Below are 27527 nucleotides of genomic sequence, written 5' to 3'. Positions count from 1 at the left end.
CTTGTAGTGTGATAAATATTGGGAGAACTCCCTCTCTCTTTAATTAGTTAAGCAAAAAAAAAATCTGTTAATATTAGAGCAGGTTTTAAAATTCTTTGTGCAATTGGTATAAATAGTATAAATGGAGGTTTGTAAAGTTGATTGAGTTTTAAGGACTTTGAGAACTTTGCCCAGTTAAGCAGTCCGCAAGTACATTTCATGAGTGGAAACGTTCTTCTAAATCCAATTTCAGCTTCTGACATACTTACATCGTCCAAAAATCACATTTCAGTCTAATGCTCTATTTAAAAACAATTCTAACTTATCCCACTCCATGGCGTAAAAAAAAACATTCTGCACTGAATTCTTATTTAGTTGCCAGCGTTGAAATAAGGTTTTAGTGTGTGCGCCTTTAAAGGGGCTTAAATACAATAAACAGCAAAGATGACAGCTCATATTCACCTTTCAACAAAAGCAGTAAATTCTCTAAACATCTTTATCCAAATGCTGCTGAAACAAAACCGAGATTTTCTTTTGACATAACTTTGTTGAATTACCAAACAAGCTCCATCTCCGTCTTGCTGCAAATACTTTATAGGAAGAAACATTAGGGGACAGGAAGGCTTTTATTCTCTTCAAGTTTTGCCCTTCTTGATCTTCTAACACTGTGCACCATCCAAAGCTAAAGGGATACGCAGATGGCCTGGTCCGAGCTCTCTGCCAATACCCAACAGGAACAACAACAACTTGTATTTATAGAGTGCCTTTAGCATCGTAAAAACACTCCAAGGCGCTTCACAGGAGCGATCATCAAACAAAATTTATCACCGAGCCACATAAGGAGATACTAGGACAGGTGACCAAAAGCTTGGTCAAAGAGGTAGGTATTAAGGGGCGACTTAAAAGGAGGAGAGAGACGGAGAGGTTTGGGGGGGAATTCCAGAGCTTAGGTCCTAGGCAGTGGAAGGCACGGCCACCAATGGTGGAATGATTAAAACCGGGATGCGCATGAGGCCAGAATTGGAGTATAGGAATGTGACCTAGAAGGGTAGTGGGGTGAGGGGGACTGCTTACAATTTTTCCTTCCCTCTTTATTGAGAAGCATCTCAACGCTTGCTCATAATGAACAGTGCAGCTCAGATTAGGAACCGTCTGTATGGGGACTCAGGGTACGTTGTGTTCCAATCTCCATGTGCTCCATCACTGTACCACCCTAATTACCTTGAATGAAAGAAAGTAAGAACTTGCATTCATATAGCGCCTTTCACAACCTCAGGATGTCCCAAAATGCTTTACAGCCAATTAAGCACCTTTTAAAGTGGAGTCACTAATTCCTGATTTTGTAAACTGAATTCAAATTCTCGTCAACTTTGCTTCCAATTTCCACCCTTCCCTCGCCTTCACATGGTCCATCTCCGACTCTTCCCTTCCCTTCCTTGACTTCTCTATCTCCATTTCTGGGGATAGGCTGTCAGCCAATATCTATTATAAGCCCACTGACTCCCACAGCTACCTTGATTACACTTCCTCCCACCCCGCTTCCTATAAGGACTCTATTCCATTCTCCCAGTTTCTCCGTACCGGTTGCATATGTTCTGATGATGCCATCTTCCAAACCAGTGCTTCCGATATGTCCTCCTTTTTCCTCAACCAAGGATTCCCCTCCACTGTAGTTGACAGGGCCCTCGACCGTGTCCGTCCCATTTCCCGCACTTCTGTCTTCACCCTTTCCCCTCCCTCCCAGGACGATAGGGTCCCCTTGTCCTCACCTTCCACCCCACCAGACTCCACATTCAACGTATCATCCTCCGCCAGTTCCACCACCTCCAGCACGATCCCACCACCAAACACATCTTCCGCTTCCCTCTCAGCATTCCGAAGGGACCGCTCCCTTTGCGACGCCCTGGTCCACTCTTCCATCACCCCCAACACCCGCTCTCCTCCCCTAGGTACCTTCCCGTACGAGCGCAGGAGATGCAACATCTGGCCTTTCACCTCTTCCCTTCCCACCATCCAGAGCCACAAACACTTCTTCCAGGTGAAACAATGATTTACTTGTATTTCTTTCAATTTAGTATTCTGTATCCGCTGCTCACGTTACGGTCTCCTCTACATTGGGGAGAACAAATACAGACTGGGTGATCACTTTACTGAACACTTCTGCTCAGTCTGCAAGCATGACCCTGACCTGCCGGTCACTTGCCATTTTATTTCTCCGTCCCACTCCCACTCTGACCTCTCTGTCCTCGGCCTTTTACACTGTTCCAATGAAGCTCAACGGAAGCTCGAGGAACAGCACCTCATCAGTAACTTCAGATCATAACCACTGCTCCCATTTTCTCAGACAGCAGGTGCAGGTAATGGTTCTGATGTTGCCATTTACAGCTCCTCTAGACCCGCCTTTTATTTCTTTACTTGTCCCATTACCACACTCCTTTTGTCTCGCACCATCATCCCTTTTGTCATTTAATCACTCCTACCCTCCACCCTATCACAGACCTTCCCTTTTTTTCTTACCTCCCCTCCCCTTCCTCCCACTGCACGTGCCTAAAAACCGTTAAACCTCTAACTGCTTCCAGTTCTGATGAAAGGTCATCGACCTGAAACATTAACTCTGTTTCTCTCTCTCCACAGATGACCTGCTGAGTGTTTCCAGCATTTTCTGTTTTTATTTCAAATTCTCAAACTGCCATGGTGGGATTTTAACTCAATTGAATTGGCAGTCTCATTCTGACTGGTTAGACAAAGGAAAAGAAGCTTAACCCATTGCTATGTTTGACCTGAGACAGTTTGATGCAGACAATGAGTACCAAAGATGAGAAACGTATTCTATTTTCCGGAACCAATATCCTTAACCTTAAAGAGAACAAACAGTCATTGGGGAAAAAAGGATAACAAATCCCATCTTACTGTTTTTTCAAGAACATCATTGTAATAAATAAAACAACAAGTAAGGACAATGAACAATTAAACAATAAGTTGGCTTCACTGGTTTAAAAAAAAGGGAAACAGAAATTAAGTGGCAATGACATTATGATCTCTTTCACAGTTGGAAATATATAGCTGCAAAGTTTAGTAATTCAAAATTCTCACCAGGCAAAGCTCTGAATGGCAATCTCAGGAGCTGAAGACTAGAAACTTAACCATTCATCTTCAACTTTCTGTCCAAACCACAAGCTGGAATAAAAGCCATCACTTGCCACTGCAGTTAACTTGTCTACTACAGTACTTGGCAGCAGAAATATTTCAAATCCTGGGTATCAAATTCATTCATTCGTTCATTCATTCATTCATTTATACAGCCAGCAAAGACAACCTGACCTTTATTTGAAGTATCAATCCACGTCATTGTGAAACACAAGCTGAATTTAGACAATATTGCTCCGAGATTTTGTAAATTCAATGAAAACAGTGACAGGTTGTATGTCATTAATAAACTATAAGGATTGTTGAAAGTTTCAAGACAGTAGAGTCTAGATAAAAAGGTAACTCTTAGGCTTCATAACAAGTTATTAGATGACAATTACATTTCTCAAAAAAAAAGTTAATTTCTTGGTTCCATTTTGTAATTTATTCTGTTCCTAAATTTTCTTAGGTCTCCCCTAGTTTACAGTGTAGGCAAGTGACCTGAAATGGAGAGGGAAGGGGGAGGGAGGGAGGATGAGGAGATACAGACCGTCGTTTAATGATAACAGGTTGTAGTCATCGTCCCAGTGCATTCTTTGTGTTTCAATATATTCGATTTCTCCACATTCAGTCAACTATAGTGATTTAAATACAGTAAGTGACTGCACTCCAAATTTAATAGGCAGCGCTTTGATACATTGCTGAGATGAGGCACTATATAAATGCAAATATTTTTCATCAGTGCAAGTTCTTTACTTACAATAATATTCAATATACGGTACATCATTCGTTGATACACGATGCCACAATTCAATATTAAGAGGAGCTCTCATAATTAAATTGATAAATCGGAGAAATGTTAATTATGTTCATGCAGCTTGCTAATACCTACAATATTCAATTAGCTATTAACTATAATTAATTACTGACTAAATAGCTGAAGGGATATTTCCAACACTGAATGATCCGTGTGTTACATTTGTTTCAGTCAACTAATGAACTTCTTAACCGGTGTTGTGCTCACCATAGATTAACTGCTATTAAAATATGTGCTAAAAGCAAGTATGGAAGGCACCCATTAAACATTTCAATGTATCTGATGAAATAATGTTTCTTTTGAAGTCCTAATGAAACCGTTACATATTGGTTCCTGTAGAAATTATTTAAGCTACAAAAAGAAAAAATGCAAATGACAAGACAGGGTGGCACGATGTTGGCCAGCGTTAGATGCGTTGAGAAAGAGGTCGATCCAGCTCTGATTACTGCTCATTTCACTATCTGAGCTGCACTGAGTGAGAAGGAACTAAATGGAGCTTATGGCACCTCCCATTGGGGAAATAAGAACATAAGAAATAGGAGCAAGAGTAGGCCATACGGCCCCTCCATCCTGCTCCGCCATTCAATAAGATCATGGCTGATCTTCTATCTCATCTCCACTTTCCCGCCCTATCCCCATATCCCTTGATTCTCTCAGTGTCCAAAAATCTCAGCCTTGAATATACTCAAACGACTGAGCATCCACAGCCCTCTGGGGATGGATGGGAAGAGAATTAAATTTGGAAGGGAGGGTAATTCTGGGCGCTTCCTGGCAGCGGGCTATAGGGAGAATTGGAGGTGGTCTGGATTCAGAGGCAGCAGAGGATAATTTTTTTTAAAAAAAAGTTTGTTCATCTTACCAGTTTTCTTTATTTAAAAAGAGAAAGTGGTGTCATTAATGCTCCAACTGATGTTTTTATTATTTTCCTTCCCCTGACGTTGTTCAATATGGTTTAACCAAGTGAGGGTCAGCCAGCTCTCAGGCTTTTTGCAATGATGTTCTTGCATCAGCCATTAGAAGGCACGTGAAAGATGATTCACCTGAAGAATTTCCTCTCTGGTTATGGTGAAGCACCAGCCTCTGCTTCACACTTTCCTGCACTGTGGCTACAAACCTAATTCATAAAAACTCCATACCATAACACACTGGTACATTAATACACTGTACTAACAACAACAGCTTGCATTTATATAGCACCTTTAACATAGTAAAACGTCCCAAGGCGCTTCACAGGGGCGATTATCAAACAAAATATGACACCGAGCCACACAAGGGGATATTAGGTCAGGTGACCAAAAGCTTGGTCAAAGAGTTAGGTTTTCAGGAGTGTCTTAAAGGAGGTTAAAGAGGTAGAGAGGCGGAGAGGTTTAGGGAGGGAATTCCAGAGCTTAGGGCCCGAGGCAGCTGAAGGCACGGCCGCCAACGGTGGAGCGATTAAAATCGGAGCTGTGCAAGAGGCCAGAATTGGAGGAACGCAGAGATCTCGGAAGGTTGTAGGGTTGGGAGATGTTACAGAGATAGGGAGGAGAGAGGTCTCCTTAACAGGAAATAATAGTGAGGGTAGGTGATGCAGTTTTTCCTTTTGTAATCTGGAACGAGCATACAGTATGTTGAAGGCAACTGAAGTAACAAACATTGACTACCCTGAGACCACAGAGCTCCGGAATTTGAACGGTTAAAGTAGCCCCAATTATTTCTCAGTCAATCACGCACAAGGTGTTATTCCAACACACAATAGGATTTGGGAGGGGGGGGGGGGGGGGAGGGGATGAACATCAGGGACAGTTCAGAAATTTGGAACAGCGATGAGATAACCCACACCAAAAAAAAACGCTTCAATTCCTCTCGCTGCGTCCTGGGAGGTTGTATCTATGATTGTATTCCCCACTGTTTAATCCGCTTGTAAATTCAAGGAGTAGCCCCCATGGGAAAAATAAATCACAACAACAAATTTATTTATACAGCGCCTTTAATGTAGTAAAACGTCCCAAGGCGCTTCACAGGAGCGTTAGCAAATAAAATTTGACACCGAGCCTCATAAGGAGATATTAGGACAGGGGCTTGGTCACAGAGGTAGGTTTTAAGGAGGGATTTAAAAGAGGTGAGGTAGAGAGGCGGAGAGGTTTAGGGAGGGAATTCCAGAGCTCAGGGCCTAGGCAGCTGAAGGCACGGCCGCCAATGGTGGAGCGATTAAAATCGGGGGATGGGCAAGAGGCCAGAATTGGACGAGCGCAGAAATTTCTATCGAACAGAGATAACCTCGCAAAGGTAGGCTTTCAAAGGCCTTGTAATTTTATTAGCTATTTAGCGGTCTCGGTGTCAAAACAGAAAATGCTAGAAACACTCAGCAAGTCAGGCAGCAACTGTCGAGAAAGAAACTGGAGAGGTTCTGACGAAGGGTCACCGACTTGAATTGTTAACTCTGTTTCTTTCCCCACAGATGCTGCCTGACTTGCTGAGTATTTCCAGCATTTTCTGTTTTTATTTCAGATTTCCAGCATCTGCAGTATTTTGCTTTTTATTTAGCGGGCTAGTTAACTGGCCTGGAACTGTGCAGACAATTTCAGCTCTGATGGTATCTTTCCATAATTATGGAGCGGACATAAATGAATCTATTAAAGCCACTGGAAAGTGGTAGGGTTAGCATTTCCCATCAGAGCCACAAGCAAAAAGTAGTCTTACACATTCGAATACATTACAGCAATAAGAACTTCATCAGGTGAGCAAGAGAAGACCTGAGAAAAGTACCAGGAGAGGCATTGCAAAAAGGTCACAGTTGCACACATCTCAGGTGAAGCTGCCACGGAAATAGTCTCTTATCTTTATTTCAGTTCTGCGCATTTATTAACATCTATTTTTTTCTGTTCTACACGCCGTCCCCTTAAAAATAATAAAATGCAGCGAGGAAAACAAATTAAATTCTGTTGCGATGTCAAACACAGAACAAAATAATTTCTAAAGCACCTTTAATGTAACAAAACGTCCTAAAGGCACTTCACAAAAGGGGGGTCGATGGGGTGGGAAGGAGGAAAAATTCAGACGCCAAGAAGGAATTGGGAGAGGTGACCAAAAGCAAAGTCAATGAGGTAGGTTTTCAGAAGGCTTTTGTAAATGGGGAGAGAAGAAACAAGGGGGAGGGATTTTGGGAAGAAATTCGCAGAGTGCAGGGCTGTTATGGCTGATGGCCCTGTCACTCACGGTGGAGCGGGACAGGGGAGGGCCACACAGTAATTCACACACAGAAGAGCAGAGGGTGCTCGCTGGGATGTAAGGTCAAAGGAGGTTACAAAGTGGATTGTAAAATTTCAAAATCCCAAAACAAAAGCAGAGTTTGTAGTTGTCTATCAGTAATCAGAAGCCATGATGTGGAGATGCCGGTGATGGACTGGGGTGGACAAATGTACGGAATCTTACAACACCAGGTTATAGTCCAACAGTTTTATTTGAAAATCACAAGCTTTCGGAGATTATCTCCTTCGTCAGGTGAGTGAGTGAATGAGAGGTTCTCAAATCGCATATCTTATATTAGGCTGCGACATTTGCACCCCAATACGCCAACATTTTCATGCACAAGTTCGAGCACAACTTCTTCACTGCACAGGACCTCCAACCAACGCTATACACCAGATACATCGACGACATTTTCTTCCTATGGACCCATGGCGAAGAATCACTGAAGAGACTACACGATAACATCAAAAAGTTCCATCCCACCATCAAACTCACCATGGACTACTCCTCAGAATTGGTGTCTTTCTTGGACACACGAATCTCCATCAAAGACGGGCACCTCAGCACCTCACTCTACCGCAAGCCCACGGACAACCTCATGATGCTCCAATTTTCCAGCTTCCACCCTAACCACATCAAAGAGGCCATCCCCTATGGACAGGCCCTATGAATACACAGGATCTGCTCAGACGAGGAGGAACGCGATGGACACCTACAGACGCTGAAAGACGCCCTCGTAAGAACGGGATATGACGCTCGACTTGTCGATCGACAGTTCCGACAGGCCACAGCGAAGATTCGCATAGACCTCCTCAGAAGACAAACACGGGACGCAACCAACAGAGTACCCTTCGTCATCCAGTACTTCCCCGGAGCGGAGAAACTACGTCATGTTCTCCGCAGCCTTCAACATGTCATCGATGACGACGAACACCTCGCTAAGGCCATCCCCACGCCTCCACTACTCGCCTTCAAACAGCTACCCAACCTCAAACAGACCATCGTTCGCAGCAAATTACCCAGCTTTCAGGAGAACAGCATCCACGACACCACACAACCCTGCCACGGCAACCTCTGCAAGACATGCCAGATCATCGACACAGATACCAACATCACACGAGAGGACACCACCCACCAGGTACATGGTTCATACTCCTGTGACTCGGCCAACGTTGTCTACCTCATACGTTGCAGGAAAGATGCCTCGGAGCATGGTACATTGGCGAGATTTTCAAATAAAACTGTTGGACTATAACCTGGTGTAAGATTCCTTACAGTAATCAGAAGGTCAAAGTTATCTTTTGTAGTTTGACAACTGGCTAATCTTCTCAACTTGCCAATATTGGACAGAAACACAGTAAATATAATCGTAAATCTCCGCTCCTTCCCCCCACCTTACAATCTTCAAATCTGCCAAGCATTATTTGTTTGCAGTGACAATCTCTCACTTTAGTTTAAAAATGTGATGTATGTCATTCCTTAAAATAAACACAGCTTCATATGTTTAAATATATCTTCAAGTTATCACTTCTGTTGGTCGTAAATGTCCCTCTGACATATAGACATTGTTGGTAGCTCTAAATCTTAATTTATTTCAAGTTAGCAGGCAGCTTTAGCGTTGAAATACTGCCCTTGCTGTTAGCTATTTTTTTTATTTTTTTATTTTTTTTATTCGTTCACGGGATGTGGGCGTCGCTGGCGAGGCCAGCATTTATTGCCCATCCCTAATTGCCCTTGAGAAGGTGGTGGTGAGCCGCCTTCTTGAACCGCTGCAGTCCGTGTGGTGATGGTTCTCCCACAGTGCTGTTAGGAAGGGAGTTACTTTTCGTAGCGAGATTTTACAACTGAGTGGCTTGCTAGGCCATTTCAGAGGGCAATTAAGAATCAACCACATTGCTGTGGGTCTGGAGTCACATATAGGCCAGACCGGGTAAGGACGGCAGGTTTCCTTCCCTAAAGGACATTAGTGAACCAGATGGGTTTTTACGACAATCCGGTAGTTTCATGGCCATCATTACTGATACTAGTATTTTAATTCCAGATTTTTATTTAATTAATTGAATTTAATTAATTAATTGAATTTAAATTCGCCAGCTGCCGTGGCGGGATTTGAACTCATGACTCTGGATTTTAGTCCAGGTCTCTGGATTACTAGTCCAGTAACATAACCACTATGCTACCGTACCCAGGTGCCACCACCCTGTCTATGTGCACATGGTCATACATTCATCGCTCAGCAGCAGTGTTTTCCCATCACAATCAGTAACCAGTTTTTCTTTTCTTACTTTCTAGTAAGAAAGTGGGATTAGGCTGGGTGACTCGTTTCTCGGCCGGCGCGGACACGATGGGCCGAATGGCCTCCTTCTGTGCCGTAAATTTTCTATGATTCCAAGAAACATAAGAAATAGGAGCAGGAGGAGGCCATACGGCCCCTCGAGCCTGCTCCGCCATTCAATCAGATCATGGCTGATCTTCGACCTTAACTCCACTTTCCCGCCCGATCCCCATGTCCCTTGATTCCCCTAGAGTCCAAAATTCTATCGATCTCAGCCTCGAATATATTCAACGACTGAGCATCCACAGCCCTCTGGGATAGAGAATTCCAAAGATTCACAACTCTCTGAGTGAAGAAATTGCTCCTCATCTCGGTCCTAAATGGCCGACCCCATTATCACAGATTGACATTCTTTCACAATAAAGCATTTACAATTAACACTTAGTTAACAACATCGTGGGGAATGACTGAACTAAAAATATTCCCATTTTAGCTGTGCAGTAAGGGAGAAATTAGTTGTCGTTGAAATACATCGAGTTACATCGCATCTACAAAACTCACATGCCACTCAGCCCAACAGGTCCATGCTGGCGTTTATGCTCCACACGAGCCTCCTCCCTCCCTACCTGCTTCATCTCACCCTATCCGAGCACCCTTCTATTCCTTTCTCCCTTTTGCGCTTATCTAGCTTCCCTTTAAATGCATCTATGCTACTTGCCTCAACTACTCCTTGTGGTAGTGCGTTCCACATTCTAACCATTCTTTAGGTAAATACGTTTCTGCTGAATTCCCTATTGGATTTACTAGTGACTACCTATATTTATGACCTCTGGTTTTGGTCTCCCCCAGAAGTGGAAATATTTTCTCTACGTCTACCCTATCAACCCTATCGTTATCTTAAAGACCCTCTATCAGGTCACCCCTCAGCCTTCTCTTTTCTAGAGAAAAGAGCCCCAGCCTGTTCAGCCTTTCCTGATGCGTAATCCTCTCCGTTCTGGCATGATCCGTGTGAATCTTTTTTGCACCTTCTCCAATGCCTCTGTATCCTTTTTGTAATCTGGAGACCAGAACTGTTCACAGTACTCCAAGTGTGGCCATAGCAAGGTTCTACACAAATTTAACATAACTTCTCTGCTTTTCAATTCCATCCCTCTAGAAATGAACCCTAGTGCTTGGTTTGCTCTTTTTATGGCCTTATTAACCTACGTCGCTACTTTTAATGATTTGTGTATCTGTACCCCCAGATCCCTCTGCTCCTCTACCCCTTTTAGACTCTTATTATCCAAGCAGTATGAGGCCCCCTTATTCTTCCAAACAAAATGCACCATCTCACACTGATCTATCTTGAAATTCATTTGCCAATTACACAACCATTCTGCACATTTATTAATGTCTTCTTGCATTTTGACGCATTCTTCCCTTGTATTAATTACACCCCCCGATTTGATGTCGTCTGCAAATTTTGAAATTGTACTTCCCGAGTCCAAATTGTTTATGGAAATTGTGAACAACAGTGGTCCCAGTACCAATCCCTGTGGAACACCACTTCCCATCTTTTGCCAGTCTGAGTAACTATCTTTAACCCCTACTCTCTGTTTTCTGTTTTGTAGCCAACTTGCTATCCATCCTGCTACTTGTCCCCTGATTTCACATGCTCTGACCTTAGTCATGAGTCTACAATGTGATACCTTATCAAAGGCTTTTTGATAATCCAAACATATTACATCTACTACATTACCCTTGTTTACTCTTTCTGTTAATAAGGTCGGTAAAGCATGACCTTCCCTTCTGAAGTCCGTGCTGACTATTCTTTATTATATTTTTGTTTTCTAGATGTTTTTTTATTACATCCTTGAGTAAAGATTCCATTATCTTTCCTACCACCGACGTTAAGCTAACTGATCAATATTTCCCTGGACTTGTTCTATCTCCCTTTTTAAATATAGGAATCACATTAGCTGTCTGCCAGTCCTCTGGCACTATCCCCTTTTCTAATAAATTTTTATATATATGTAATAGTGCCTCTGCCATCTCTTCCCTAACTTCTTTTGATATGCGCGGATACAATCTGATTGACAGGCTGGTCTCAGTCGGACGGGAGACCAGCCAGGAAGAGGACGTGTTCAGGTAAGTCTGCAGATAAGTCTTTGTTTGTATGGATTGGGGGGGGGGGGGGGGAAAGAGGGGTGGGCACGAGTGGGCATGGGGCATGGTGGGCACAGGTTGGCATGGTGGGCACGGGGTCGCGAGTCATGGGGGATGGGATCGGGGGTCAGGTAGGCTTGTTAAGCCTAGGGGAAGCACTCCTGTTCCTCCTGGCCCAAATGCTGTGTCTTTCTAGGCAACTACCTGTTAGTCTCGGGGCTTCTCACGAGGCGTAAAACAGAAGCCCCGAGGGTTGAAATCGGGAATTGGTGAAAAATGGAGGCCTGAAGCCTCCTTGAAAGGTTTTAAGGCCCGACCCGCCTCCTGGGTTGAACCTTCGTTGCCCGCCCCTCGAACTGTCCCGGTGACAACCGGAAATGGGCAGGTTGGAGGCGGGTTTGAAATGGTGGCAATTTTCAATGCCCCCCCGACCCAACCCAACGGTTTTTTAATTTGAAAATTTAGCCTAAAGAATCTGCAAAAGGGATATAGACAGGTTAAGTGAGTAGGCAAGAAGGTGGCAGATGGAGTACAATGTGAGGAAATATGAGGTTGTTCACTTTGGTAGGAAGAATAGAAAAACAGAATATTTTTTAAATGGTGAGAAACTATGAAATGTTGGTGCCCAGAGGGATTTGAGTGTCCTTGTGCACAAAACACAGAAAATGAACATGCAGGTACAGCAAGCAATTAGGAAGCCAAATAATATGTTGGCCTTTATTGCAAAGGGGTTGGAGTACAAGAGTAAGGAAGTCTTGCTACAATTGTATAGAGAGACCACACTTGGAGTACCGTGTACAGTTTTGGTCTCCTTATCTAAGGAAGAATATACTTGCCTTAGAGGCGGTGCAACGAAGGTTCACTAGATTGATTCCTGGGATGAGAGGGTTGTCCTTTGAGGAGAGATTGAGTAGAATGGACCTATACTCTCTGGAATTTAGACAAATGAGAGGTGATCTCATTGAAACATATAACATTCAGAGAGGCCTTGACAGGATAGATGCTGAGAGGCTGTTTCCCCTGGCTGGAGACTCTGGAACTAGGGGGCATTGTCTCAGGATAAGGGGTGGGCGATTTAGGACTGAGAGCGCAGATGGGGCCTCTTTTTAACATCTCATCTGAAAGACGGCACCTCCGTCAGTGCAGCACCTCATTTTCAATGTCTGATATTCTATATTGATATGCAATTTAACATTCTGGTAAACACATTATAGAGCACATCAAGTAACATTACTGCATGATTGTGCATTAAATGAGAGTTAATTTGTCCTCCCCCTTTTTCAAGTGCATTCATAGGAATACACAATTCTACTCAGTGAGAAGTAATTTTGCAAAGCTCCAACTGAGTAGCCACCTTAATAATACCGTGGAATCACTCTATAAACATCCTAATTGAAACACAAATGTTACAAATAATGTTTAGCTTGTCAACCCAGCTGTAGAATGCATTAACTTAGACATTCATAAAGGGAGCAAGGAAATTCTAAAAAGACCGCTAATATAGTCCACATGATTCATGGACAACATGAAGGAACGGAAAAATGCCTTCCATGGTTTGGAAAGTAAATACAATACTAAAAGAGAGAGTCCAGTAGACAGGATAGGCAATCGCCAAAGGCAAACATAGTAGCTACAACACACCGTATTCGGAAAGACGCACGGAAATAAACGGCCGTGGTAAGCAATAAGGATCATTATCAATTATCTTAAAGTGCTACCTGTATATGGGTATGACTATCGACTATCTTCCATTAGTACAAATGGTTATCTATGAACGTGTCAGCTTTGTTTGCCTGAATCGTTTTGCAAAAGGGAATTGTTTATCCAGGAACTCGCAGATTTTAAAATTCTCATCCTTGCTTTCAAATCCCTCCATGGCCTCGCCCCCTCCCGATCTCTGTAACATCCTCCAGCCCTACAACCCTCCGAGATCTCGGCACTCCTCCAATTCTGACCTCTTGCGCATCCCCAATTTCCTTCGCTCCACTATTGGTGGCCACAATTCAGCGGCCTCGGTCCCAAGCTCTGGAATTCCCTCCCTAAACCTCTCCGCCTCTCTCTCCTCCTTTAAGAATCTCCTTAAAACCTACCTCTTTGACCAAGCTTTTAGTCACCTGTCCTAATATCTCCTGATGTGGCTCAGTGTCAAAATTTTGTTTGATAACCTTCCCGTGAAGTGCATCGGGACGTTTTACGACGTTAAAGGTGCTATATAAATGCAAGTTGTTGTTGTACTGGAGCAACAAACAGAAACAAGGTGATATTTCAGAAGGATAACAGGCTACAAAAGGCAGGCATATTTACTAGTAACTGAGAAAGATCATTCACTGACTATCCTTTTTTATGGATAAAATTCACAATACAAAAGTACTTGCTCTGCTTTTCCAACATCAGCTATAGCAAGGTATTTGATAGTTTATTCCACAATGCCTCGCAATATGTAAACAGTTACGTAGCCTCCCCATCTCTCTGCAGAATGCCTTCTCAAGCAATGGGCACTGTTCTTTACAGAAGACGACAGTCTTCAATAGACACGTGTAGTAAACAGTGAGGAGGATAGCAGCAGACTTCAGGAGGAAGTCTGGTGAAATGGGCAGACACATGGCAGGTGAAATTTAACGGAGAGAAGTGTGAAGAGATATATTTTGGTGGGAAGAATGAGGAGAGGCAATATAAACTAAATGGTACAATTTTAAAGGGAGTGAAGGGACAGAGAGACCTGGGGGTGTATTAAGAAAAGACATACTTGCTCTCGAGGCAGTACAAAGAAGGTTCACTCGGTTAATCCCGGGGATGAGGGGGCGGACATATGAGGAGAGGTTGAGTAGATTGGGACTCTACTCATTGGAGTTCAGAAGAATGAGAGGCGATCTTATTGAAACATATAAGATTGTGAAGGGGCTTGATCGGGTGGATGCGGTAAGGATGTTCCCAAGGATGGGTGAAACTAGAACTAGGGGGCATAATCTTAGAATAAGGGGCTGCTCTTTCAAAATTGAGATGAGGAGAAACTTCTTCACTCAGAGGGTAGTAGGTCTGTGGAATTTGCTGCCCCAGGAAGCTGTGGAAGCTACATCATTAAATAAATTTAAAACAGAAATAGACAGTTTCCTAGAAGTAAAGGGAATTAGGGGTTACGGGGAGCGGGCAGGAAATTGGACATGAATTTAGATTTGAGGTTAGGATCAGATCAGCCATGATCTTATTGAATGGCGGAGTAGGCTCGAGGGGCCGATTGGCCTACTCCTGCTCCTATTTCTTATGTTCTTATGTACACAAACCTTTGAAGGTGGCAGGATAAGTTGAGAAGGCTGTTAAAAAAAATATAGGATCCTGGGCTTTATTAATAGAGGCATAGAGTACAAAAGTTAGGAAGTTATGCTAAAGCTTTATAAAACACTGGTTAGGCCTCAGCTGGAGTAATGTGTCCAATTCTGGGCACCACACTTTAGGAAGGATGTCAAGGCCTTGGAGAGGGTGCAGAAGAGATTTACTAGAATGATTCCAGGGATAAAGGACTTCAGTTATGTGGTGAGACTGGAGAAACTGGGATTGTTCTCCTTGGAGCAGAGAAGATTAAGGGGAGATTTAAATTGAGGTGTTCAAAATTATGAGGGGTTTTGAGAGAGTAAATACGGAGAAACTGTTTCCATTGACAGAAGGGTTGTTAACCAGAGGACACAGGTTTAAGGTAATTGGCAAAAGATCCAGAGGGAAGATGGGAAGAATTTTTTTTTTATGCAGCGAGTTGTTATGATCTGGAATACGCTGCCTGAAAGGATGGTGGAAGCAGATTCAATAGTAACTTTCAAAAGGAAATTGGATAAATACTTGAAAAGGAAAAATGTGCAGGGCCATGGAGAAAGAGCAGGGGAGTGGGACAAATTGGATACATTCTTTCTAAGAGCCGGCACAGGCACGATGGGCCAAATGGCCTCCTTCTGTGCTGTATGAGTCTATGCTTCTATAATCGCACGACGACTGTTGATTTGTGGCATGCAGCAAATAAAATGTACAGGCTGTCAAGGAGGTCATAAACTGGGGAGGCAACAGACTGACGATGGATGTTGCAATTTGTGGAGACAACGCTCCTATATGTTCACTGTGGTGATGGTTTTCATCTTCCTCGGTTCAAAGCTGTAGTTAATGCTAATGATCCACAGGGAACCAAGAGTTTGTCTACTGTTCAAGAGGCATGGCTGCCCCCTGGGAGAGATGAGTTACTTGTTACAAATATTGCTGATAACACTTCCAGACCATTGAACAAACGACACACGTTCATGAAACAGAAATGTAATAGAGCAAATTTTTGGCTTGTTCAAATTTCACCCAATGGTGCGTCACCTAGGAAGGAAATTGTGGTTCTCCCGTCTACCTTCCGAGCTAAGAGGGAATTGTGATCAGGAAAATGTTCTCCTCGAGGAGAAAAGCGAATAGGAAAAAATGCAAATTGAAAAGAAATTAAAGCCAAAATATTAATACAACCTTGACGGGATCAATTCCACAACTAAAATGTGAACCTGTTTAGTTTGTTTATGCTTACCGCAGTGTCATTGGTGGTGATATAGACTAAAACGTCCGACGAATGCCTGCCATTGATGTACCTGTAGCAGTTCCAGACACAGCCAATTAGGTAAGCCTATAAAGTACAGAAGATTGATGTATTAATTAATATCCCAATCTTTGCTTCATTACTGTATGCTGTGTTACACAACTTTGACAGACCCAATGGAATAAGAGATAACAAATTAGTCCAAAAATCCTGTGTCAGATTATTTTCAATATTTACAGTCTTTGGTTTTCAAATTGATCCTTTCAACGTCTGTTATTCATAAGGTGATGTGGAGATGCCGGTGATGGACTGGGGTTGACAATTGTAAACAATTTTACAACACCAAGTTATAGTCCAGCAATTTTATTTTAAATTCACAAGCTTTCGGAGGCTTCCTCCTTCGTCAGGTGAACGATGTGATTTTCACATCGTTCACCTGACGAAGGAGGAAGCCTCCGAAAGCTTGTGAATTTAAAATAAAATTGCTGGACTATAACTTGGTGTTGTAAAATTGTTTACAATTCATAAGGTGAGAAAGTCCATTTGGCTTTTTGAACATGGGAAGCATCACTGCCAGGGCAGATGCTTTAGATCTCAACCACTGCTCCCATAATCTCAGACAGCAGGTGCTGGTAATGCAGGACGGCTGCAGCAGAGCCACTGGGAGTGGAGGAGGTGCAGGCTGGTGTTTGGGGGGGGGTTCCCCTTTCGGTGCATGGGCGGAGAGTGGTCTGCATCCCTGGGGTCTAACTGCCTTTATTCCCATGGGAGCTTTCTCCTCTTTGCCGGATCTCCCACGCTTCCATCCCCCTCTGCAAGTCTGCTGTAATCATTTACACCTCCTCTGGACCCGTCTTTTGTTTCTTTACTTGTCCCAATGCCACCCCCTTTCGCCTCGCACCATCATCCCTTTTGTCATTTGATCACTCCCGCCCTCCACCCTATCACACACCTTCCCCTTTGTCCTTTTCCTACCACCCACCCCAGGCCTTTTTCCCTGGCTCTGCACTTGCTTAAAAACTGTTCATCTCTAACATAGAATCATGGAATGAGACAGCCATTCGGCCCATCATATCTGTGCCGGCTCTTTGCAAAATCTATCCAATTAGTCCCACGCCCCTGCTCATTCCTCACAGCCGTGTAAATACTCCCCCTTCAAATATAAGAACATAAGAAATAGGAGCAGGAGTAGGCCATACAGCCCCTCGAGCCTGCTCTGCCATTCAATAAGATCATGGCTGATCTTCAAACTCAACTCCACTTTCCCACCCGACCCCATATCCCTTGATTCCCCTAGAGTCCAAAAATCCATCGCTCTCAGTCTTGAATATACTCAATGACTGAGCACCCACAGCCCTCTGGGGTAGAGAATTCCAAACATTCAAAACCCTCTGGGTGAAGAAATGCCTCCTCATCTAAGTCCTAAATCGCCCACCCCTTATCCTGCGACTATGCCCCCTAGTTCGAGACTCTCCAGCCAGGGGAAACAGCCTCTCAGCATCTACTCTATCAAGCCCTCTAAGAATTTTTTACGAACCAATGAAGTCACCTCTCATTCTTTTAAACTCCAGAGAATATAGGCCCATTCTACCCAATCTCTCCTCATAGGTCAACCCTCTCAATCCAGGAATCAATCCAGTGAACCTTTGTTGCACCACCTCTAAAGTAAATATATCCTTCCTTAGGTAAGGAAACCAAAACTGTACACAGTGCTCCAGGTGTGGTCTCACCAAAGCCCTGTACAATATTTTTATATTATTCATTCATGGAATTAGCCCAATCTATATGAAGATTAAAGTCCTCCACAATTACTGCATTACCTTTGTTACGAGCTCCTACTATTTCTTGATCTCTGTCCCAACGGTATAGCTACTGTTAGCGGGCCTATAGACTATTCCCACCAGTGTTTTCTGCCCTTTGTTATTTCTTATCTCCCACCCATACTGATTCTACTACCTGATCTTCCGAGTTAAGATCCTTTCTCACTACTGTTCTTATGTCATCCTTTATTATCAGGGCTACCCCCCAGCTTTTTCATTTTGCCTATCTTTTCAAAACGTCAAGTACCCCGGAATATTTAGTTCCCAACCTTGGTCACGTTGCAATGGCTACTAGATCAAACCCATTTATCTCTATTTATGCCATTAATTCATCCATCTTGTTACGAATGTCTCATGCATTGAGGTAAAGTGCCTTTTATTTTAAACTTTTTACCATTTATCCAATTCCCTTTTGAAAGTTATTAATGAATCTGCTTCCACTACCCTTCCAGTTCCGATGATGGGTCATTGACCTGAATCGTTAACTCTGTCTCTCTCTCTCCTGACCTGCTGAGTGTTTTCCTGCATTTTCTGTTTTTATTTCAGACGCCATCCTTACCTGGATATTCACTCCTGCACTTTGAAGCAGGAGTTATCAGACAGCTTGGTGTATCCATAGCATGGTCCTAGCATTTTGTCCTCCTTTAGTTTAACTAACTTGTCTGATATATTTTCCTTTTATTAAGAGATCTCTCGTCTCACTTTTAAGCAATTCAGGATTTACCTTCTCCCCAATTTCCATCGCTGGTTTACAATTGCACAGCATGTGGGGGGTTAAAAAAACAATGAGTGGAGAATGTCAGCTCTCCTTTCACAGCTGCTAAGGGTTGATACACCTTAAAACAGTTTGCACTGATCACTAGATTCCAACTTTCATCTTACGTAGAATGTACAGCACAGAAACAGGCCATTCAGCCCAACTGGTCCATGCTGGTGTTTATGCTCCACACGAGCCTCCTCTCACCCTTCTTTATCTAATCCTAGCAGCACAACTGTCTAAAATAAAAACAGAAAATGCTGGAAATGCTTAGCAGGTCAGGCAGCATCTTTGGAGAGAGAAACAGAGTTAATGGGCCCGATGTTACCAGGGCTGCGGGTTCGCGGCGGGGGTCGATTGGGCGCGTGGGTAACGCGCCCGGCGAAATGAGTCAGCTCCCCGTGCGATCGTAGGCTGATTGGATCCACCTACCTGCTCCTCCGGGTTCCCCGCTGCTAAGCTGCGCGGCGGGCAGACTGCGCATGCGCAGTAAGATCTGTCAGCTGGAGGAGCTCTATTTAAAGGGGCAGTCCTCCACTGACTGATGCTGCAGGAAATAGGAAAAATTACAGCATGGAGCAGCCCAGGGGGAAGGCTGCTCCCAGTTTAATGATGCCTCATTCCAGGTATCAACACATGGGGTGAGGAGGAGGGGGAGGACAGAGATCTTCCCCCCGGCGTGCGGGAGGATGCAGCCTGCCTCTGCCACCAGGAAGGCCTGGCTCGAGGTGGCAGAGGAGGTCACCTGCACCACCAACATATCGCCCACCTGCATACAGTGCAGGAGGCGCTCCAATGACCTCAGTAGGTCAGCCAAAGTGAGTACACTTACTCTTTCCCCTACACTCCGTCTGCCACATCACTGCCCCCACCCCACATCTCCTTCAGCACTGTCAACACTACTCTGTCACATCACCCCTCATACCCACTCAAACCTCATCCTCATCTTACCTGCACTTACTCACCTCGTCAGTACTCATCCCACCACTACCACTCAACCCAATCCTCATACAATCTCATGGCTCTATCTCATACTCACCCTCTCGTGCATCTCTTTCACAGCCAGCCTCACTCAACCTGCCACTACCTGTGCTGCAGCCACAGGGCATGCATCACATATGTGCAGTAGGCAGCGTAAGGCAAACGTGTCGTGAGCATGAAGGGGATGCACAAGGGTGTTTGAGGGTTTGTCATGGTTGTTACTTATATTGAATTTCTGACCGACTCACATTACATATTATATTGGCACCACTACTGCCATGTCTTCGCGAATCTTGTCTGGTTTGTGCAATAATGCCCTCTCCTGAGGATCACTATGAAGACCCACAACTGATGCCACCCATTGTGTCACTGCAGAGTGGGTGTAGGTGTATTTGAAGAGCTCTTTTGTGAAGACGACAGAGACGTCGGCGATGTCCCCGGTGGCACCCTGGAAGGATGCGGAGGAGAAGTTGTTGAGGGCAGTGGTGACTTTGACAGCGACAGGTAAGAAGATGGTGCTCGGGCCAGCCAGGACCAGCTCGGCATGAAGGAGGCTGCAGATGTCCACGACTACATGTCGAGTGACTCTGAGCCTCCGTGTGCACTGCTGCTCAGAGAGGTCCAGGAAGCTGAGCCTCGGTCTGTGGACCCTGTGGCGAGGGTAGTGCCCTCTGCGACGCATCTCTCTCTGCGGTTGCCCTCCCTCCTGCTGTGCAGGTGGATGTGTCACAGCACTGTGTTGTGGAGCTCCACGAGACACAGGTAGACGGAGTGGCCGGCGAGGCTGGTGATGCTGTTCGTCCTCCGAGGAGGTCATGACTGCAGCTACGGCGGCCCCCATCCGGAAGATGTACATCTGAGGGGGTCCACAAGGTAGGTACATGTGTCTGGACACCGGGGTAAGTGTGTAAGTTGGTGACTTTGATTGTCAGGAGGAGGGTGGTGGAGGCCAAACTTTGTCCCAAGTGACAGAGTGGCCTCCTGCAATGAGTGAGGGTCTCCCCGCCCCCCCCCCCACCTGTCAAATGGACCTTTGCAGCTGCCACAGGCTGATGGCTGTAACAGGTCCACTTGAACTGGGAGTGTTACCCCCAGGGTGGGAAACAGTCCCAGTTTGCTCTAAAATCCCACCCCTCCTCACATAATCCCTTAATCAGGTCAGTTAATGACCTGAACAAGGCAAATAAATACTTTCAAGTGGCATCCCGCTGGCTTTAATTGCCTGCGGGATTCCTACCAGCGGGGGCTGCGCGCACACGCCAGCGCGTCAGCGAGGAACCCGGAAGTGCGCGGGTTCGGGGCGGGCTCCGGTCCCGCTCCGGGATTCCCCGATTTTCGAGGCCCCCCCCCCCCAGGAACGCACCCGATAGCGGGTGCTAAAATGCTGCCCAATGTTTCAGATTGACGACCTATCGTATATCCTTCTATTCCTTTCTCCCTCACGTGTTTATCTAGCTTTCCCTAAAATGCTTTATTCCCAGTGACATGGGGCAGAGCTGTTAACCCAAGCAGTTCAGTGAGCCCTTGCAAAGTACAAATGCCTAAAGAAGCAGATTCCAACGAGCATCCTCCATAATTTTTTTTAAAATTTGCTCTAGGATGTGCACAACACAGACTATTTTTACAAGGCTCCATTTATTGCCCATCTCTTGTACCCTGAGGAGGTGGTGGTGATGTTAGAACTCAGGGGCTTGCTGGGGCACTCCAGAGAATATTAAGAGTCATAGAATCATAGAAAATAGGAGCAAGAGTAGGCCATTCGGCCCTTCAGGCCTGCTCCGCCATTCAAAATGATCATGGCTGATCGTCTAACTCAGTACCCTGTTCCCGCTTTTTCCCCATATCCCTTGATCCCTTTAGCATTAAGAAATATATCTATCTCCTTCTTGAATACATCTAATGACTTGGCCTCCACTGCCTTCTGTGGTACAGAATTCCACAGGTTCACCACCTTCTGAGTGAAGAAATTTCTCCTCATCTCTGTTCTAAATGGCATACCCCGTATCCAGAGACTGTGACCCCTGGTTCTGGACTCCCCAGCCATCGGGAACATCCTCCCTGCATCTAGTCTGTCCAGTCCTGTTAGAATTTTATATGTTTCGATGAGATCACCTCTCGTTCTTTTAAACTCTAGTGAATATAGGCCTTGTCGACCCAATCTCTCCTCATACGTCAGTCCTGCCATTCCTGGAATCAGTCTGGGCAAACCTTCGTTGCACTCCCTCCATGGCAAGGACATCCTTCCTCAGATAAGGAGACCAAAACGGCACACAATACTCCAGATGTGGTCTCACCAAGGCCCTGTACAACTGCAGTAAGACATTCCTGTTCCTGTACTCAAATCCTCTTGCAATGAAGGTCAACATACCATTTGCCTTCCTAACTGCTTGCTGCAGCTGAATGCTTGCTTTCAGCGACTGGTGTACAAGGACACCCAGGTCTCGTTGCACCTCCCCTTTTCCCAATCTATCACCATTCAGATAATAATCTGAAACCACATAGCGTGGGAATGGGGTCACACGGAGGCCACTCCAGGTATGAACAGCAGGCACCATTCATTGAAGGGCATTTGTGAACCAGTTGGGCTTTTCCAACAATCTGGTAACTTTCATGTTCATTTTATCTCTACCAAATCACCAGATATACTGAATTCAATTTCACAGATTGCCATGGTGGGATTTGAACTCATGACCTCTGGTTTACTAGTCCAGGACCATGACCACTATAATACCGCACCCACAGCACGACCGTTCCTTCCCTAAAACCAAAAGAAAATGAGCATTTCCTGCATTCACTTTACACTATCGACCAAAATAGACTAGTGTCTGGTATCTCCTCCACACAACGCACCCCCAACCAAACCTCAAAATCAAAATCAAATACTTTTTACATGGAGCCGTACGATATGCAACTCAGTGACCCAGTGAGACACAGGGGGTGAAATCGATTTACACCAGAACCGCAAAACATTCAATCGGCGGCCCAAGTCAATGGAAAAGGAAACTGGGCACGGTATAAAATGGGCTGCTGACTCACTATTTCACACTACTGTAGTCGTCCAATTTCACCCGCAAAGAGTTTGAACACTTTAGAATATTTTTCGCATGAAATAATATTGTATCTCAACAGTCAATCCTCTTACCAATTCCACTGGGTGACTCTAAGGAGGGCTCATAAAACGTAGACCATTTATATATTATAAATTATAATCGAACTCAAGCTTCAGGCGGTGGTTGTAAGCTGCTCAAAGTGCTCATATACGAACATGTGTAGGCCATTCAGCCCCTCGAGCCTGTTCCACCATTTACTGAGATCATGGCTGATCTGTATCCTAACTCCATTTACTCGTCTTGGCTCCATATCCCATAATACCCTTGGCTAGCAAAAATTTATTGATCTCGGATTTAAAATGATTAATTGAGCTAGCAGCTACTGCTTTTTTGTGGGAGAGAGTTCCACACTTCTACCACCCTTTGCTTGAAGAAGTGTTTCCTAACTTCTCTCCTGAATGGCCTGGCTCTGATTTTAAGGTTATGTCCCCTTGTCCTAGACTCCCCCACCAGCGGAAAAAGTTTGTCTCTCTCTCCTCTATCAATTCGTTTCAAAATCATGAATCAAATCACCCCTTAACCGTTTATATTCCAGGGATAGTTGACAACATTGTCTGAACCTCCCACTGAGATTACTACCTTGTAAAACTGAAAATTAAGAATAAAATTAGCTTGATTAATCTGATCAAAGCTACCTGTATAAAATTACTAACATACAAACAAGAAATGTAGAGCAAAGCAATCAGCAGCTGAAAGGGAAAGGTTAATATGCAAATTAGATAGATTTCCTTCAGAAAATAACATTTTGGGATACAGTATATGCGCGATTTGTGACATGACGTGCGGTGAGTGTAACATGCTTGGAAGGAAAAGGGCGACTTTGGACCTATGGTTGCCAAAGCTTTCCACCACTGGGGATTATCCTCGTGTCATATCGGAGTCTGTTGTAGGCTTATTGATTAGGAGATTGATTTCTATGATTAGTCAACAACTCTATTATCATTGTACCATGAGACTAGATTAATTCCTGGGATGAGAGTGTTGTCCTATGAGGAGAGATAAGAGTAGGATGGGCCTATACTCTCAGAGTTTAGAAGAACGAGAGGTGATCTCATTGAAGCGCTTAAGATTCTGAGAGGGTTTGACAGGGTAGATGCTGAGAGGCTGTTTCCCCTGGCTGGAGAGTCTAGACCTAGGGGGGCATAGTCTCAGGATAAGGGGTGGGCGATTTAGGACTGAGATGAGGAGGAATTTCTTCACTCAGAGGGTTGTGAACCTTTGGCATTCTCTACCCCAGAGGGCTGTGGATGCTCAGTCATTGAGTATATTCAAGGCTGAGATCGATAGATTTTTGGACTCAAGGGAAATGGGGATCGGGAGAGAAAGTGGAGTTGAGGTCGAAGATCAGCCATGATCTGATTGAATGGCGGGGCAGGCTCGAGGGGCCGTATGGCCTACTCCTGCTCCTATTTCTTATATGTTCTTATGCACCAGTTTTGGTCGAAGGCGAACTAGATGGACCTTGGTCTTCCTTCGTCTGGCAATTCCTATGTTCCTATTTTGGATGGGACTCTTCATCAGAGCTTGAAAGATCTCAGTTGACGGTGTTGGCCTAGCCTTCTCTTTCAGATACTGACTGCCTTGCTGTGGACTTGCTTCATTTTCTGTTTATACTTTAGATTTCCTTCAGTTGTGGTTTTCCTTTTCATCTCCGTACAAAAAATTCTCCGATGCACACTTTTCTAATTCAAAGTATTCATGGATCAATCTCTGCTGCTATTTAATGTACAGTCCAATCTGATAAAAGCATCACAGTCTGGCAGACTACATCAATCTTCATATCCTGAGACTCTACTGTAATGATCTTAAGAGGGCTCGAGTCCAGTAACCAGCACTAGAAAACCTTTACAAGCAGCCAGCAACAATATTATCCCTTGAATTGTGTTGATTCCAATTCCTTTAACATCAGTTTAATGCACTGACTATTAATTTTCTTTGGCAGCTTCGAATATATATATAAATATTTTCAAATCCTAAAAAGAAAATCTCCTGCTGTGGTACGTGGGAAGAATAAAACCTGAACATTATAAAAAGCAGGATGAAGCTACAGAAATGTGTTACTGAATCTTTGAAAATTGCAATAGCATTTCTGCTCCACTTCCATTAATAGTTTTAGAAATAAAAACACTTCCTTTGCATTATCTACCTCTTTTCCCTCTAATGTTCTACAGTCAGTATTAGGATTTAAAGGGGGTCGTTTTAAAGGGGTAGTGCGCTCATGAACAATATGTCTGCAAAACTGTTTTTTTTTTATTTGAGGGGAAGAATATCCAGAAAAGTTGTGCGACATTTTAACCAGTTTGATATCACGTGCAAATTATACGATGATGCATTTCGATACAAGTTACGTCATTTACATGGTGTTTTATAAACGAGCGGGAAAAGACTTGTGATGCACTTGTTTGTCTGGACTCTGTCGCTTAAAAAAATAGTCTAACAGCATTAGACTTCAGTGAAGTTAAAAGCTCTGAATTATTAAATTGGAATTCGAAAGTAAATTTCAGTTATAGAAGCTTCGAAAGTATGGGATGAGAAAAGGCCATTAGACTAATCAAGAATGTTCTTTACACAGACTTCCATCCAGTAATGGAGTCTCTATCCAACACATTTAGTTTCCTGAGGAAAATTACTGCAAAGTTCCTCTCAAAGGCAAATCAAGTAAAAGGACAAAATACCTAAAAACTCTACATCCAGCATTACTGATCCTTAACCTGGTGGCACAGGGGGCACAGTCTAAAAATTAGAGCCAGACCTTTCAGGAGCGAGATTAGAAAACATTTCTACACACACAGGGTGGTAGAAGTTTGGAACTCTCTTCTGCAAACGGCAATTGATACTAGCTCAATTGCTAAATTTAAATCTGAGATAGATAGCTTTTTGGCGACCCAAGGTATTAAGGGATATGGGCCAAAGGCAGGTATATGGAGTTAGATCACAGATCAGCCAGGATCTTATCAAATGGCGGAGCAGGCATGAGGGGCTGAATGGCCTACTCCTGTTCCTATGTTCCGAACACATCTACGTTCCCAGCAGCTGAGGAACCCAACAGTCCACATGACATTCAATCATCTCTATTTGTACTTTAGACCACTTAATTGGATTTTCAAAAGGCATTTGATAAGGTGCCACACAAGAGGTTGTTACACAAGATTAGGGCTCAAGGGGTTGGGGGTAATATGTTAGCATTGATTGAGAATTGGTTAATGAACAGAAAACAGAGTGTAGGGATAAACGGATCATTTTCGGGTTAGCAGGCTGTAACTAGTGGAGTGTCGCAAGGATCGGTGCTTGGGCCTCAGCTATTTACAATCTATATTAATGACTTAGATGAAGAGACCGAGTGTAATGTATCCAAGTTTGCTGATGATACAAAGCTGGGGGAAAAGTAAGCTGTGAGGAGCTCACAAAGAGTCTGCAAAGGGATATAAAGAGGTTAAGTGAGTGGGCGAGAAGGTGGCAGATGGAATATAATGTGGGGAAATGTGAAATTATTCACTTTGGCAGGAAGAATAGAAAAGCAGAATATTTTTTTAAAAGGTTAGCGACTAAGAAATGATGTTAGTCAGAGGGATTTGGGTGTCCTTGTACAAGAATCACAAACAGTTAACGTGTTCCAGTACAGCTACAACACTGGCATCTACCTGAATGTGGAAAATTGCCCAGGTATGTCCTGTCCACAAAAAGCAGGACAAATCCAATCCGGCCAATTACCGCCCCATCAGTCTACTCTCAATCATTAGCAAAGTGATGGAAGGTGTCATCGACAGTGCTATCAAGCGGCACTTACTCACCAATAACCTGCTCACCGATGCCCAGTTTGGGTTCCGCCAGGACCACTCGGCTCCAGACCTCATTACAGCCTTGGTCCAAACATGGACAAAAGAGCTGAATTCCAGAGATGAGGTGAGAGTGACTGCCCTTGACATCAAGGCAGCATTTGACCGAATGTGGCACCAAGGAGCCCTAGTAAAATTGAAGTCAATGGGAATCAGGGGGAAAACTCTCCAGTGGCTGGAGTCATACCTAGCGCAAAGGAAGATGGTAGTGGTTGTTGGAGGCCAATCATCTCAGCCCCAGGACATTGCTGCAGGAGTTCCTCAAGGCAGTGTCCTAGGCCCAACCATCTTCAGCTGCTTCATCAATGACCTTCCCTCCGTCATAACGTCAGAAATGGGGATGTTTGCTGATGATTGCACAGCATTCAGTTCCATTTGCAACCCCTCAAATAATGAAGCAGTCCATGCCCGCATGCAGCAAGACCTGGACAACATCCAGGCTTGGGCTCATAAGTGGCAAGTAACATTCGCGCCAGATAAGTGCCAGGCAATGATCATCTCCAACAAGAGAGTGTCTAACCACCTCCCCTTGACATTCAACGGCATTACCATCGCCGAATCCCCCACCATCAACATCCTGGGGGTCACCATTGACCAGAAACTTAACTGGACCAGCCATATAAATACTGTGGCTATGAGAGCAGGTCAGAGGCTGGGTATTCTGCAGCGAGTGACTCACCTCCTGACTCCCCAAAGCCTTTCCACCATCTACAAGGCACAAGTCAGGAGTGTGATGGAATACTCTTCACTTGCTTGGATGAGTGCAGCTCCAACAACACTCAAGAAGCTCGACACCATCCAAGATAAAGCAGCCCGCTTGATTGGCACCCCATCCACCACCCTAAACATTCACTCCCTTCACCACCAGCGCACTGTGGCTGCAGTGTGTACCATCCAC

The 27527-nt window shown here is 44.3% G+C and overlaps 1 protein-coding gene across 1 annotated transcript in view; it reads right to left on the bottom strand.

Moving 5' to 3' along the window:
* The window catches only part of laptm4b (lysosomal protein transmembrane 4 beta), an 81714-nt gene that overhangs the window by 5400 nt on the left and 48787 nt on the right, over positions 1-27527 (bottom strand). Inside the window, exon 6 of the mRNA XM_067978009.1 lies at positions 16117-16212. Within this exon, the coding sequence (XP_067834110.1) occupies positions 16117-16212 (96 nt within the window). The remainder of the gene's footprint in view (positions 1-16116; positions 16213-27527) is intronic.

Source organism: Heptranchias perlo, chromosome 3 (assembly GCF_035084215.1).
Source record: "Heptranchias perlo isolate sHepPer1 chromosome 3, sHepPer1.hap1, whole genome shotgun sequence".
Classification (NCBI taxonomy): Eukaryota; Metazoa; Chordata; class Chondrichthyes; order Hexanchiformes; family Hexanchidae; genus Heptranchias; species Heptranchias perlo.
This window is presented reverse-complemented; position numbering and strand designations above follow the sequence as displayed.